At 41.3% G+C, this 15,373-nt stretch overlaps 3 protein-coding genes across 7 annotated transcripts in view; 2 read left to right on the top strand and 1 right to left on the bottom strand.

Moving 5' to 3' along the window:
* LOC102681952 (brefeldin A-inhibited guanine nucleotide-exchange protein 3) overlaps positions 1–7,891 on the bottom strand; it is a 12,293-nt gene extending 4,402 nt beyond the window's left edge. The window contains exons 1-18 of the mRNA XM_031511767.1: positions 7,708–7,891; positions 7,300–7,433; positions 6,841–6,975; positions 6,582–6,747; positions 6,226–6,355; positions 5,865–6,149; positions 5,555–5,788; positions 5,252–5,479; positions 3,576–3,952; positions 3,291–3,475; positions 3,052–3,214; positions 2,668–2,976; positions 2,367–2,589; positions 2,097–2,270; positions 1,600–2,008; positions 1,285–1,497; positions 345–1,215; positions 122–254 (exon numbers count right to left, since the gene is read on the bottom strand). Of these exons, the coding sequence (XP_031367627.1) occupies positions 122–254; positions 345–1,215; positions 1,285–1,497; positions 1,600–2,008; positions 2,097–2,270; positions 2,367–2,589; positions 2,668–2,976; positions 3,052–3,214; positions 3,291–3,475; positions 3,576–3,952; positions 5,252–5,479; positions 5,555–5,788; positions 5,865–6,149; positions 6,226–6,355; positions 6,582–6,747; positions 6,841–6,975; positions 7,300–7,433; positions 7,708–7,792 (4,454 nt within the window). The 5' untranslated portion in view covers positions 7,793–7,891. The remainder of the gene's footprint in view (positions 1–121; positions 255–344; positions 1,216–1,284; positions 1,498–1,599; positions 2,009–2,096; positions 2,271–2,366; positions 2,590–2,667; positions 2,977–3,051; positions 3,215–3,290; positions 3,476–3,575; positions 3,953–5,251; positions 5,480–5,554; positions 5,789–5,864; positions 6,150–6,225; positions 6,356–6,581; positions 6,748–6,840; positions 6,976–7,299; positions 7,434–7,707) is intronic.
* A 345-nt stretch (positions 7,892–8,236) lies between these two features.
* On the top strand, positions 8,237–11,313 carry LOC102680055 (probable C-mannosyltransferase DPY19L1). Of its 5 annotated transcripts, none has more exons than XR_422148.2 (9): positions 8,237–8,367; positions 8,453–8,565; positions 8,647–8,784; positions 8,876–8,944; positions 9,098–9,433; positions 9,509–10,345; positions 10,431–10,593; positions 10,678–10,806; positions 10,891–11,300. XR_422148.2 is itself a non-coding variant. In XM_006618376.2 (9 exons), the coding sequence occupies exons 1-9, from the start codon at positions 8,277–8,279 to the stop codon at positions 11,102–11,104; spliced, it is 2,076 nt and encodes a 691-aa protein (XP_006618439.1). In that variant the 5' UTR covers positions 8,244–8,276; the 3' UTR covers positions 11,105–11,313. The 5 variants fall into 5 exon arrangements, 4 of the variants coding, with proteins under 4 accessions (XP_006618439.1, XP_031367628.1, XP_006618440.1 ...); XM_006618376.2 differs by having other exon boundaries at positions 8,244–8,367; positions 9,509–10,331; positions 10,891–11,313; XM_031511768.1 differs by lacking the exon at positions 8,453–8,565 and having other exon boundaries at positions 8,260–8,452; positions 8,860–8,944; positions 9,509–10,331; positions 10,891–11,313.
* A 993-nt stretch (positions 11,314–12,306) lies between these two features.
* The window catches only part of LOC102680394, a 13,605-nt gene continuing 10,538 nt past the window's right edge, over positions 12,307–15,373 (top strand). The window contains exon 1 of the mRNA XM_006618379.2: positions 12,307–12,684. The gene's annotated coding sequence lies outside the window, so the exon portion shown is untranslated. The remainder of the gene's footprint in view (positions 12,685–15,373) is intronic.

The raw sequence follows: 15,373 nt of genomic DNA, 5'->3' as shown, positions 1-15,373 counted from the left end.
GATAGGTTAGGTAAAGAGAGAGAGAGAGAGAGAGAGGGGGGACTTCGACCCGCGTTAACGAATGGAAAACTGTGGAAGGAGTTTCGAACTTCTGTTCGAGGCACGACTGTTTCCGACTTACCTAATACAGGCGCAACCTAGACGAGCTATGCTCTCGGTGGGTTGAACGACGCATTCCGCCATCACTAGTAACAATTGCTTCAACATGAGAGTGGTGGCCGATAGATAGGCGTCGTTTCGAACCACGTCCGCTCCTAAAATATCGATCGAAGAATTTATTTATTCGGATCTCTCCGAACGACGCGCGTGTCTTTTTCCCTTTCTTTCTTTTCCCTTTGCATCACCTTGCAAGTGCGTCAAGTAATCGACGACGAGATCCGTGGTGAGGCCGCAGCACTGTTTAAAATTAGGCGCAAAGTTGTCCCATCCCCTGAATATCTTGGACGTCCTCCTCAACCAATTCTGGACCATGGGCAGAAGGAGATGGTTGACGCAGTACAATCCAAAGGTTGGGCCAGGAACATTGAGGGTGTCCCTCAACAGATGGAACAGGGTCTCCAAGGTGTGAGGTTGGTAACGCTTAGGGCAGATCATGGTGGCGCTCGCCAGACCCTCGATCAGGATGTACCAAACTCTTAGTATACCGCTGGGCTTGTCCATGCTTTGCAGAGTGGTGATCGCGTGCACGTTGTCCATCAAGACGTCGTGCGGCCTTTCGGGTATCGTCTCCTGCATCGTTTCCGCGTGTTTGTCGAATCTGATCAATTCCGAGTTCGGTATGGTCGGATCGACGTATTGCGGTATGGTCGAGACCTGGATCCTCTGAGCCGAGTGGAAGATGGGGCAGGCCGGCATACCGTACATGGAGGCGAGGATGTCGCTACAGCTGAGAAGATACTTGAGACTCTCCACGCACAGTCTCATCCTACGGGATTCGATCGCGTCGATCTGTTCCTGCTCGTCCTGGTGGCCGTCCGCGTCCCCGATCCCGCGCACGTGCTTCAACAGGCACAGGATGCAATCTAGCGCCGCGTTCGCGAACACGAGCGTGTTGTCCGTTGATAGAAACACCCTGAACACCTCGAGGAGGGGGGCGGACTCGACGGAATCTGAATTGCCGACCGAAGCTACGCGTAGCGCGCCGAACAGAGGCCGCCACCCGGATCGTATCTCGGTCCTGTTCGTCTCCACGAACTCGCAGATGCAGCTGACGATCTGGAAGGGATTCGCAACCGCTTTTTGGATCGATTCCAAGTTGGACGAGACCGATTCCGCTCAACTCACTTGATCTTGAACGTCGCTGTCGCAAAGTTCCAGGCACAATAGGTTCTCGAAAGGTTTGAACAGTGCCTCGTTGAAGTGGAAGTGGGGTAATTCCATTTGCTCGTTCAACAAAGCCGCCATCGAGTCGTGGATGCATTGCACCGCCTTCTTCGAGATGCCACGATCCTTGTGGCAAGCTGCCTCCATGAAGTGAGGCCCCAGGATACTCCAAACCTGAAAGATTTCCAAGATTCAATCCTTCCACTTCTCGAGAGAACTCGAAAGGGGGACTCGTCTCTCTCTCTCTCTCTCTTTCTCTTTCTCTCTCTCTCTCACCCTCATTATATGGATCAGAGGCCTTCCACTCTTCACACACTTCAACATCACTTCCCCTAATCGAGCCAGAAGAAGCACGTTCATTTCGTTCTCTCTCGGCTTACTCCTTCTCCACCAGAATCTCTTATTGTCTTTGGATCCGTCCGTGGTCTTGAACAACTGGGCTTTGCTGGCCTTGCACAGAGCGGTGAGGAACGAGCACAACGCTTTAAGGTTTAATTTCAACGCCGCGTTCTCGAACAATCTGTCCACTTGTTGGGATAAAACGCAGATGATCTTCGCCGCGTAGTCGGCGGGAAGAATCCCGTTGAATTGACCGTCCGCGTTCGATTCTTGAATTATTTCTGGAATCGTGTCCGTACTAGAATTGTGGCTATACGGACTGGATAGGAAACTGTACACGTCCACGCTGAAACAATTTTAATTTTAATCTTAATTTCTTTTAACGATAAATCATTATACCTAAGTTTATTAATTTTCATGATATGACGTTTTACCAAGTCTCCTCTTCCTCGATTATGTTGAAGTTAAGCTTCAATCTATCCTGACTCCCTTTCGGATCCCCGCTCGAATTCTCCTTCTTATCCTTCTTCTGCTGAGTCTTGGGCAACGATGGATTTTGATTTCTCCCGAAGAAGTCGTGTTCCAATTTGCTCACGTACAGACAGCACCTTTTTTTAAAAAAAAAAAAAACATAGAATTATTTATCAATTTATTAATTCATCGAGAAGATGATCCCGACGAAAATCGATAAAAATACGTCATACGTGAAAACGTGAGGCCAGCAATCGCTACCGTGACTTCCGAGCTCTAAACCTTTGCCCAAAAGTACGTCCATGCTCAACGCGTGCGACGTGTGAATATTGGTCGCTCTGTTTTGCAATTTCAACCGCAGAACATCCTTCGTTCTCGTGATTTTCGAGATGGATTGCTCCGTGCAGGCCGCTTTCACGAGCAACGCGAATATGGAACCGCATCGATTCTGCAAACCTGAATAAGACCAAGGAAAAAAAAAAAATTAATCAAATTGAAAAGATAGAGATTCTCTCTCATAAATAATAGAAATACCGAGAATATTGCTGAGAATCGCGGCCTTGTGAAGACCTTCCAAGGACAAGATCACGGTATCTCTGACACCCCGTCTACCACCGTCTCTGCTAAGAATCCCCTTGTTATTCTGCTCCTTGGGAGGATTCAATCCCGTCGTCAAAACTGTCATCATACTTCCCCAACAGCAAGTCAACACTCTTCTCGACAACTTGGCCCCCGCTTCCGCCTCCGGCGTTGGCTCGCTTCGAGACAACTGAGCTTTCTCCAGTCTTATGTAGTCGGACAAAAGCTGCCCGCCTCTCTGACTCCCAGGAATCCCATCGACATCTTATGAAGAAACGAAAGATTCTTCTATTATCCGGATTCTTGGACTGTTCATTCGTTGTTGAAGACTTCGCTTACCGGTTAATACGTTTATCAGAGCGCTATTCTCCGTGTAGTGCGGGTTGTAACCGCACTTTTCGAGCAGATTACAGGCCAAAACTTGTTGATACAGCTCGGACAACCAGGTCGCCGAAAGGTATACCAAAACTCCAGATCCGTGTACCTCCTCTACGAATTGCTCCTAAAAGAAGAGAGAGAAAAAGAGAGAGAAAAGTGAAGAGAAAAGTGAATATAAATGGGGAATGGTCGATGGATACCTCGCTGATAGGAACTTGACGATTATCCTCGTGATAATAATTGATCCTGATCAACTTGAGGTTGAGCAGCAGAGCCGCGTAAGTGGCGAGATAAATCCCATCGGCGTTCATTATCGTGATAAGGGCGCACGAGTCGGTGCTTGTGTCCGTCTGTTCCTGCATCTTCTGCTGGGCTGTGAAAACACCTGTGAAAATTCGGGGGCAAGTTTCTTCATCTCCCGGAAGGAAGGAAACGAGGGGAAAAGTTTCAAAATATCTCTGAGGCCAACTCGAGAACAATCTTACCCTGGCAATATTCCGAGGCAAAGTTCTGAAGGGCCTCGTCGACCTCTATGTTGCTTCTGAGCAACAACACCATGGGTATGAGATCGCTCTTCAACGTCCTCACGAATTTTCTCGCGTTGTGCCTTTCCATGTCCACGTTGCACTCGTCGGCCACCTGACGGCCCACGTGAAGACACTTTGGCAGCTTCTCCAACCTCAATCTCTCCCTCTCGTTCTCTATCGCGTAGTCGTTGTCCTCCAAACTGTTCTCCTCTTGAATCTCGTCGGATTCGTTCTGAGGACCCTCGGTATCCGTCGAGTCGCCATCCTCGGACGGGCCGTGACCCGACGAATCCGAGTCAGACCCTATCCCCTTTTTCATCAACTCCAATTGCTCCCTGAAATAAGTATTCTATGAAATAAGTATTCTTTATTCCATTTATTTATTTATTTATTACTATTTTATTACTTATTTATTATTTATTATTATTATTACTATTTATTACTATTATTACTATTTTAGTTTACTCTAGATAGGATTGTAAAATTTCATCAGCTCCAATTGCTCCCTGAATTATCGAGCACTATTCTATTCCATTTATTTATTTATTACTACTTTAGTTTACTCTAGAATTATAACATTGCATCAGCTTCAATTGCTCCCTGAATTATCGAGCACTATTCTATTCTATTTATTTATTTATTACTATTTTAGTTTATTCTAGGTATGATTGTAAAATTTCATCAGCTCCAATTGCTCCCTGAATTATCGAGCACTATTCTATTCCATTTATTTATTTATTACTATTTTAGTTTATTTTATTCTAGATAGGATTGTATAATTTCATCAGCTCCAATTGCTCCCTGAATTATCTAGCACTATTCTATTCCATTTATTTATTTATTACTATTTTAGTTTACTCTAAAATTGTAAAATTTCATCAGCTCCAATTGCTCCCTGAATTATCGAGCACTATTCTATTCCATTTATTTATTTATTATTATTTTAATTTACTCTAGGATTGTAAAATTTCATCAGTTCCAATTGCTCTCTGAATTATCGAGCACTATTCTATTCCATTTATTTATTTATTACTATTTTAGTTTACTCTAGGATTGTAAAATTTCATCAGCTCCAATTGCTCCCTGAATTATCGAGCATTATTTCATTTATTTATTACTATTTTAATTTACTCTAGAATTATAACATTTTATCAGCTCCAATTGCTCCCTGAATTATCGAGCACTATTCTATTCTATTTATTTATTTATTACTATTTTAGTTTATTCTAGGTAGGATTGTACAATTTTATCAATTCCAATTGCTCCCTCAATTATCGAGCACTATTCTATTCCATTTATTTATTTATTACTATTTTAGTTTACTCTAGATAGGATTGTACAATTTCATCAGCTCCAATTGCTCCTTGAATTATCTAGCACTATTCTATTCTATTTATTTATTTATTACTATTTTAGTTTACTAGATAGGATTGTAAAATTTCATTAGCTTCAATTGCTCCCTGAATTATCGAGCACTATTCTATTCCATTTATTTATTTATTATTATTTTAATTTACTAGATAGGATTGTAAAATTTCATTAGCTTCAATTGCTCCCTGAATTATCGAGCACTATTCTATTCCATTTATTTATTTATTATTATTTTAATTTACTAGATAGGATTGTGCAATCACCTGTAGGTTTTCGGCAACCGTGCCATACTCTGGTAGGTCAAGGGACCTTTATAGTCGCAAGACTCCAGATCCTCGTACAAACTATTGATCGTGCAGGTGTAGGTGTGATTAATGGCCTTCCCCTCGCACAATTCCTGAAGAGCGGAGAGCATCGCGACAACGCACGACACGCTGGCGTGCAACGTGCTCAAACCGCCATTCGTCGACTCCTCGATCGAGTCCATCGCTCTGCCGGGAAATCGTTCACCTCATCCCCTCCTTCCTTTTATTACTTGCAAAATTAAAAACTGATTTTGTCCTTACAATCTCATCAGAGCCATGTCGCTCTGAATGTGGCTGGATTTGTCCTCCTCAACGAGCAAGGGGCCGGCAAAGTCCACCATTCGACTCGGGCTTCGTAAAAGTTCCTTCAAAGCTTTCAGAGGTTCTAAACGTTGCTGGGGCGGAGGATAGAGCAGCATTCTGTGGAACACTGATTCCAGCACAGGACGAAGGGGGCCCACGCATCCTACCAATCGGACCAACTCCGTCCCGATACTGTCGAGAGGAAAGAAAGAAAGAAAGAAAGGAGAGAAATCGAATTTCGAAAATCGATCATTGAAAATTAATGTACCTGTAAACAGTCTTGGCCTGGTGGCTGTCGAAACTCAAAGACGTTGCCAAGTATCCGGATCCTCTCCCGATCTCGTTCTCCTTCCCCTCCCTCGAGGTGAAGGTCTTGTCGACCCTAGGCGTGCCCAGGAAAGCTATCAACGCGGGGCAAAACTTTTGCCATAGAAAGGTGGTGAAATGTCCGTTCGTGTGTATTTTCTGCGGCAGGGACGAGATTAAAGTGTGAAGACACTCCAACAGGAACACAACCGTGTTCCCGTTCCTTCCGTTGCTGGGATAAGATTTTCTAAAGTTACGTTTTTTTTTTTTTTTTTTAAGGAAAGATTTATATTATTCTTTTTTTTTTTTTCCTCGATTCTTACTTTTGAGCCTCGTCCAACTTGCTACAGATATATTGAAGTATTGGTAGAGCTTCGTTGAAACAGGACACACCTCTTTCCCACAAGTTTTTATTCTTCTTCGCGTTCTCGTCCATCTCCTGGCATTCCTCGTCTGGTGAAAAAAATTCGCGAAAGTTTTCTTTTTTTCTCTCTCTTTTTAACTTTTAAGGGACGAAAACGATTCGAGTTAATCTGTTTTACGAAGAATTTGATTCGTGGTCACGCGAGCCTAAGATTTATCGATCAAACTTTCGTTCCCATGAATTCCGTTACGGTGACGATGATCACGGAAATTGCAGCACGGAATGATAACGAGGACGATGAAAGGAATTATCTACCTAGAAACAAGCAAAACGATCTCAACGTTTGACTGGTTGCAGCTTGAGCCGCGGTCCTCACAGCTTGATTCCCATTTTCGAAAGCCTCGCAGCAGGTAGTGAGAATGGCGATTATTAAACGACCGTTCATTGTCCAATAAGAAGAGCAGGCGACTTGTAACAGAACCTGAAAAAGATCGGAGAGAAAAGGTGAAACTCGAATTTAATTTCGAGGGAATTTTTCTTTTTTTTTTTTTTTAATTTCGAATTAAACGCTCACTTTCAGCATGTCCGTCTGAGTGTCGTCCGATTGTGATAACATGGAACTCATCGCGTGCAACATTTGTGCGGGTAGCCAGAGAGAATCGTCTTCTGGCTCGTACGGCGACTGGAATCTGTCGTCCCTTAACATTTTCTGAATTCAAAAAAAAAAAGAAAAAAACGAATCGTGTACAGATAATTCATCTGTGGACGAGCAATATATCTTTTTATTTTGAAAATTGATCGTTCGAGATCGGAGAGGAATAAACGAATAAGAGTATTGATTTTGGGGCATAGACACGTCAGAATCTTGGTTTACAACCGTCGTTGTCACAACCGTGTCGTCGATATCAATTCGTTTTTATCGCAACAGCGGATGTGACAATTTACATGTACGCGATACCAAAGTAGCGCAATATGGGTAAGGAAAGAAGAAAAAAAAAAAAAAGGGAAAAAGAATATTGGATGAAACGCTCACGTGTAATCCCGACAGGCCAAAAGCAACGAATTTGCTCCTCTTCGTCTCTAATGCTAGCTGAAAGGCGTGTAGACATTTTGCTCGCAGCTCGTGGGGTGGATCGCGTAACAACCCTTGCTGTTTGTCCAGGAAGTCTGCACAAACGTGTAAATTCGAGAAATAAAATATCTTTCGAATTACGAGTTACGTATTAAAAGTAAAAGTAAGTTTATTATTGTTTCTTAACAGAAAGAAGTAATTATAATTGATTCGAATTAATGGAAGTGGTGGGTGGTGTAATAAATTAATGGAGGAGCGTAACAATCCAAAGTGTTATTCGAAGCTTCGAACGAAAATGGGACAAGTGTGAAAGTTGGATGGAACAAAAAGCGTGGAATAAAGAATAAGGAATGTTTTGAATCGACTCACCGTACGCTTCCTGCGCTGATTTCCGCAAATTTTGTAATTTTGCATTGCTCGATTCTCGGACGATCTGCAGCAGGAGATCCTCCATGTCACGGTGGACTAACACGCGACTGATCGATAACGGGAGTGCACGCTTGGCTGTACGCGCGCATCCAGGGCCGTAGAAACTGTTTCGGAGTCAAATTTATTTCTCTCTTATTGAGGATTAATTTTGGCTATTCGAATTCTCAGTGTTTTTTAGCATGCAATAATAATTAAATGATCAAAATTCACAATTTTTTTTTTTTTTTTTGAAAAATAAATTACACTTGTACGCGTGAAATTGTTGGTACGATTATTGATATATTTTATAAATGAATGGTGTTTACATGCAACACTTACCATCGTCATTTTATAATCTTTTTAAAAAGTTGACATAAAATTTCATGTTTTCATATGTAACCTTTTTCACGAAAAAAATCAATCAAATTCAAATAGATTTTTCGATTGATCGAAAAGTGAATTTTCAAATCGCACGAATGATGGCGCGCGAATAGCTGCGATCACGTGACTGCTTCACTTGGCTTCCAAAGATGGCGGCGGAAAGTGACAAGAAGCATAAAAGTGTCGAAAAATTGTGCCGTAAACGAGTGACTTTCTACGAATTAGCTGTGGATCTCATAGGTACAAGCCTCCTCGCGAAAGAAGAAGGCTAATTGTGTGGTTTCCTGTCAGTGTTATCATAAAATCATCTCGTCTCCCGTGACAGGTTTGGCATTTGGCTTGTTTCATCATTGGCATGTGTCTACGCTATTCGAAAATGACCGGCATTTCTCGCATCTGTCCGAAATCGAGAGAGAAATGTCTTTTCGCACGGAAATGGTACGAGTTTCGAATGATATCGACAAATTGACGAAATATTCGTGGAGATAACCAGGTATGTTTTGTTTATTTTCTGTTCAGGGGATGTATTACTCTTATTACAAGACGATCGCGGAATCGAAAACATTTATGGACGGGCTGAGAAAAATTAGCCACGATAATATTTCGGAATATGGGAACGTTATCAACGCGGCTAGAAAATATAGCTTGCTACCAGAGGTATTGTATTGTATGAGGAATATTGATTACTTTGGTTAGGTTATTGGACAACAAAGATTGAAATGTATAAGATAGAATTGATCATTTACAGTTAGTGGCTGGATATCTTTATCATTGTGCCAAGAATTTGGGGCTTATATCTATAGAGCAGTGTTGGCAAGTGAGATTCATTTTCGTTAGATTTGTATACAGAGTCAAATTTTATTTGATATTTATTCAAGGATCTTTATAGATCTTACAGACTCTGTATGCATAAAGCAATGCAATGTGAGTATCACTTCTTATGGGAGAACTAGAAAAGAATCACTTTCAGATAGAAAGAGGAGAAGGTTTGTCACCGGTAACCAGTTGCGAGGGTCTAGGCGTCCCAGTTTATTTTTATTTGGAAATTGTTTGGACTTCCACTATACTTACAGTAGCTATACTATTCTATTATGCCACTTTCCTTGGCAATAGCCTGTACAGTGGATTCATAGCAGTGCTTCTCTTCTTTTATAACCATAATGAATGTACTCGTGTTCAATGGTCTCCACCATTGAGAGAAAGTTTCGCGTACCCTGTTTTACTATGTCAAATGTATACGTTGACTCTGATTCTTAGAGAGGGTACTCAACAGAACACGCAAAAAATACCAAAAGACTTACTTCAGGTGTGTTGAGACATATGATGATCAAATAGATTGGAATATTTTTACACAAAGTAACAAGAAATTTCATTCTTTCAGAAAATGGGCATGGCAACGATAGTTAGTTTATGTTGTTGGCAATTCTCGCATTTCGTATTCATCACGCAAATCGTTGCCCTCTTAATATTAAAATGGATGAAAATAATTTCCAACGATCTTTACAGATCTATCTCTAAAGTTCACGGTTGGTCCATCGTGATAGCAATGGGTATCACCGACAGTTTCCCTTTGCTTTTCTCTATGTACTTGTGTCTTTTGTTCGTTAGCAACGCTTTAAACGTAACAGAGAAATTGACCAAATTTATCGGCACAAAACTACAAACGATCCTCGAAATATTTTTCACCATCTTGTGTACAGTGTACTTAAAATCGATCTACGCCTTGTTATACGAAGACACGGCGCACGTGTTCAATTTACTTAAAACGAAACTGATCGGTTATAAAGATTTTCACACGATGCTGTACACGTGCTCCCCAGAATTCGATTTCCTTCAATACAGAAGCTACGAGGCGATCATAAAAACGTTACTTCTACCGTCTGCCATTCTCGCCGGAATGCTGGTGATCTATTTTTGGTACAGGAATTACAAAATCAAAGGGTATCCTAAATGCATAGAAGCGGATCTGGCGTACAACGGACTGCAGACCGGAGCCTTCATTATCATGGCGGTTTTTATCATGAGATTGAAACTGTTTATGAATCCTCATCTATGTATAATAGCCGGCACGATATGCGCGAACAGATATCTGGAGAAACTTGGTATAAAGAGAAAGATAACCAAGACTGCCATTATAGTTCTATTGATATCCGCGATATCTTACCACGGATTAGAAATACTGCAGGAAGAGCGAAGCGTTATGGGTAACTATATTATAGTAAAGAGAAAAAAAGAAAGGAAAAAATTCAGTATTAAATAAACTTTATGTTTATCGTTTGATCTTTTTCATCGTGGTAATCAAGGTGAATACAGCGACATCGAGCAAGAGGAACTATTCGAATGGATCAAGAAGAATACACCTGAACAGGCTGTGTTTGCCGGGAAGATGTCTTTGATGGCAAATTTAATGCTCTCCACGGGAAGGCCGATCGTCAATAACCCTTACTACGAGAGCAAAGAGATGAGGTGCATAAGCTTGCTATTCCCCGGATCGTAACGTCGTATAGATATCAATTTTGATATTTATTATCCTTCTGGTTTACGTTCCAGAGATCGGACTATGAAAGTTTACGAGGTCTTCAGCAGAAAAGACGTCACATCCGTATACGTCACGCTTAGGAATTTGCAAGTCGGATACGTCATTCTAGAGGCATCGATGTGCTTTGGCTACGCAAATTTGTAATGAAATATTTTAGTAAATTGGTGAAATTAATACATAATATTTTTTAAACGTTGCACACAGATTAGAATTTTGGGTTTCAGGCCATCGCAATGCCAAATGATCGACTTGTGGGATCTTGTAGACAACGGAGTGGCGAAGGCTGCTGGAAAACAACCCGTGTGCCCAATGCTGTTTCGAGGAAACGCTTACCCTTTCAAACGATCGTTCGTAAATAATCGTTACGTTGTTCTGCAGCTTGATTATTCCTACTGCGTGGAATTGAAACCGAACAATTCCCTTAATTACCAATCTTGAGCGGTAATTGTGATCGAATATGACAAATACCTCGCCGAAATTGCAGAGAATATTTTTTCCAAAAGAGAGGCAATTATGTATAATACTTATATATATATATATATTTTTTTTTTTAAGAACAATGACTCGTTGAGATGAGCCAAAGTAATTTTGTTAAAAAAAGTTAGAAGTAAAATGCGAATAAAAATGTTAACTACATTCCTGTAAAATCCATATCTTCGTTTTCCTGCGTTCCTGTGTCTTTCCGCATCTTGGCACGCTTCGTCGAGAAGCAATACGATTCAACTTCAAAGTCTTGCCTTTACGTAAGACGAAATGTTTTTGCTTTATATAACTTGGCACGAATAAAGGAGCCGCAACAAGAACACTGCGTCTCGTAGAATGATAATAGTATCTATATTACGGTAAAATTTCATTTCCTTTTTTCTTTTTTTTTTTTTTTTTCTTTTCATGAAAGTTGATCGAATTTCACGAGACAGTTATTAGCGCGAGAAACGACGAGGAGCGTCACGGGATCGCAAGAAGAATCGAACCACGCCGCGAAGATAGCTCCGTTATAGTACAACACACGGCACTGCACCTTCACTTCGCCGTGTAACAGATAGTATAGTCTTGCCTTCGCTATACTACGTTGTGCTGCTGACCCAAATGAATCCAATGGCCAGTCAGTCCTGGTCCGGGCTTCTTCGCGGCAATATTGCTCGCTCGATCACAGCTGGCATCGTGTAAAACGCTTTCGTCCTTTCGTTACAGGTTAAACGACACTTGCAAAAAATACCAGTTTACCAGCAATACATGTGCATTCGGCAATCGGTCGTGGATTTCGTGGTAGAAATTCGCGATTTAATCGAAATACCTCGGTGCCCATATTGCAGCGTGGTCCCGGTGATCCAGTGAAATTATAAGGGTACCCTAAACAGTGAAAGTTGCGGACCAATTAATTATATACCAAAGACGGTGATTGTCCTGACCGGTTTCTTTTTTTCATGAGAAATGGTCCGCAGCGTTTGGACTATGCGTGTCGCTAAAAATCGATAATCGGTGTACCGATTAATTTATATTTTGGCGGGAATTTTTTTCTCATTGTTACCTTTTTCTCTTTTTATTTTTCTTTCTTTCTTTTTTTTTTTTTTTTTTTTCTTTCTTTCTTTTTTTTTTTCTTTCTTTCTTTTTTTTTTTCTTTCTTTCTTTTTTTTTTTCTTTCTTTCTTTTTTTTTTTCTTTCTTTCTTTTTTTTTTTTTTTCTTCTCCCTTTTTTCCCTTTAAATTGGATACTCGAGAATTTTTGTTCTAGTGTTAAGTTTTATCGAAAAGTGTAACGGGGAAGTATCGTTTCCTGGATTAGAAGTGATCATCAATCTGTAAACACGTTGTGAAATCTTTGATATAATCGTGACGCGGTAGCTGGACCAGAACAGAGGAGGCTGAGGATGCCAGAGGCGGAAGCAAAAACGTAGAAATCGCGTCGCACCGGCTACGAGGATCCGATTGATCGAGATCACGCGCATCCGCAGGCTCTGAATAGCGATGCGGTTGCATTCCACGGCAACGATAGTTCCGCATAATCATTGACACTCTGCAGTGAGTATCCAATCATTTTCCCCTTCTTTTCTTTTCGTTTCTTAAATCCTAATTGTTATTCCTTTCTTTCTTCTTCTTTTTTTTTTTTTTTTTTGATTATTATATCGCCAACGACGGAAACGATTTTGTGGGATATCAAGGACATCTCCGCCTCGCGTCCTTGCGTCAGCTTATGAACGGTGCATTAATTCGCTCAATGAGCATAACAATGTAAATGCAGTCCTCAATCGGATACGCTGACCCCGGTATCATAATTTCGAAATTATCCTCGTTCCACGGACAACTTGTTATCCGATCCCTTATCCCGGAATTTTGATTGTGCAGGATATTGCACTTTAGTTTTTATCTCGATTCTTAGTCCCCCTCCCCATTCATCACTCGACTCGAGGACATTTGAGTTTGTAATTCGAAAATAAATTTAACTCGCCAGTAGATGTACAATAACAAGGAAGTAAATTAGCTCGTATTACGTATGAGAAACAAGTTTTTCTTACGGTTACAATCCTACGCAGAATGTTAAAATAGCTCGTTAAAAATTATTCCTACGTTTCAATTTTTACTATCAATCCATCATTATTATAAATACATATGTATATTGAGACATAAAATCGTCCATCATTGCCGACACAAAAAAAAAAAGTACTCCAATGTTGTTGATCTTGAAAAAAGCGAAGTTTCATCGTTTATTTTTTATTTGAACGATCGACACGTAAAGCGCTCGTACGAGGAAAAGAAATCGGATGCATAAGGGAACTGGTAAGAGAGAAGAGGATTCCTAGTTGGCGAAATAGCCGTTCGTTCCCTGACCTCGAAACAACGCGGAACATAGACAGGTTGGCTGCGTTTGGCCGAGGAATTTGGCACGCACATACTACGCTCGACGATGGTTCGAGCCCGTAAAAGAAAAAAAGAAAAGAAAAAAAAAAGAAAGAAATAACGATGCATCGAAGCCGTACAGAGGCCGTCCTGAATCTTGGGAGACCGAGTCACGTATTACGAACTTATAATATGATCGTTGATGGAAACCGGCCGCGCCTAATCTTCGCCGACGATACGACAGATCTCGGCACACGGTTACTTTCTCGCCGGTATTCGTAACCCACTTTTCAACCGCGATGCAGTCACCCCGGTGTACCGGTGCCAACTACTCGAATTAGAAGGATCTAATTCGCTCGAAGAATTATCTCGAACCTCGATCCCAGCCTAGCCAGCCGCCATTTTATTACCTCTCAATTTTGGTAGCGCTATACTACAATATTTTCCCTTCTGACGAGGTTCTCTCCAAAAAGTTTGGGAGAATCTACTCCGCCGCGCTTTAACTATTTCGAAATTCTTTTCGAGTTGGAACCAGTTTCTCACTCCATTTGCTACCAAATTCAGAGATATAGAGATGCGCGTATCGAGTGCGCGCCGATCAAGCCGTACTCTAACCTCTCTTCTCGTCTTACCAGTGGAAATACTTTGGAGAAGGATGGGACGCACAACAGATCGTGAGAAACGATTTCAAGGTGGAGGCCACGCAGTCATTTCCAAGCAGAAGAGAAGAGACAGAGGCGTTCCTTCCGTGATAAAGATAAAGAAGCGTAGAGGAAAGCACCGCGTGGAAGAGTGGGCGACAGACAGTTTCACATGACCGAGTTAGAGCATCCAGTTTTGCCGGGAGACACGATATATATATACACACACTCGTCACTCGCTAAATATCGTTTTCACGTAGGCCGGTTGATTGCTCGACAGAGAAACCCTAATTGGCCAGAGGTCACAATCATGAAACGTAATTTCATCCTACTAAAAGGTAATTGCCGGGAATTGCTGTTCCCTTCGCTTCACCGATATTCGATTCGTATATCTTGTGCGCATTTCGAATTCAATCACGAACGGTAACATCGGAAAATAAATTGCGCGATTCCAAAGCAAGCTTTCGAAAAGTTTAAAAAAGTTTCGATCGAGAGTAGGGAACACGCAAAAGTTTCTCGATGATATTCATAACAGAAGAGAGAGAATAGATGATTTATATAAAGAAACGTAATAGGAAAATATGTTAGAGGAATTTATTCTGATCCAGGTTAATACGCAATTTTTTTATGATGTTTTCAAAGCTTGGTAACCCGACGGTGTATTTTAACACCTGTCACGATCAGATGAAATTGATAGGAGTCTTCGGCCAACCATCGCGTGATTTAAATTTATCGCACGTTTTATTGCCAAGCTTTAGAAACTCTAACGAATCTCGACTACTTTTACATCTCGTAAATTCTGCTAATTTTTAAGATGGATGAATGAATAGATTTCTTAGAGAGAAGTTTAGTCTCGTTAAGATTAATTTCTTCTTGGATCGGAATAAGGTCAAACTAGGCGGACGTCTTCCTCTCATGATCTCATATGGCTTCATGGACAACGTTGAGCATTTTTTTTTCTGACCTTGCTCGATACTACACCTCTCAGCATTCCTGCCTAATCGAACGACACACCTCTCACTGCCGCGTCCGTGTCTCGTGCACCGTCTCTTTCACACTCACATACATTCACACACACATACACATAGGTCTCGGTTAGAAACGTGTTTCCTTCAATCGTGTGCGCCTCGATCCACGTGATTACGAAGGCGCTCGCGTTTAAATCTACGTTACGTTTTCGATGCGTGTTTTCTTCCTCGATGTTTGAATTTTTTTAAAAGAGAAGGAATTCG

Source organism: Apis dorsata, unplaced genomic scaffold, assembly GCF_000469605.1.
Source record: "Apis dorsata unplaced genomic scaffold, Apis dorsata 1.3 scaffold_348, whole genome shotgun sequence".
Lineage (NCBI taxonomy): Eukaryota > Metazoa > Arthropoda > Insecta > Hymenoptera > Apidae > Apis > Apis dorsata.
The sequence above is the reverse complement of the archived record's forward strand: the minus strand, read 5'-3'. Positions and strand labels throughout refer to the sequence as shown.

Excerpts from the sequence above, each read along its gene's own strand:
- LOC102680055 (XM_006618376.2), top strand. The coding sequence starts at position 8,277 with ATGGCGGCGGAAAGTGACAAGAAGCATAAAAGTGTCGAAAAATTGTGC. Across the intron at positions 8,566-8,646 it reads TGTCTTTTCGCACGGAAATG|GGGATGTATTACTCTTATTA; the intron begins GTACGAGTTTCG and ends TTTTCTGTTCAG. Across the intron at positions 10,807-10,890 it reads TGCTTTGGCTACGCAAATTT|GCCATCGCAATGCCAAATGA; the intron begins GTAATGAAATAT and ends TTTGGGTTTCAG.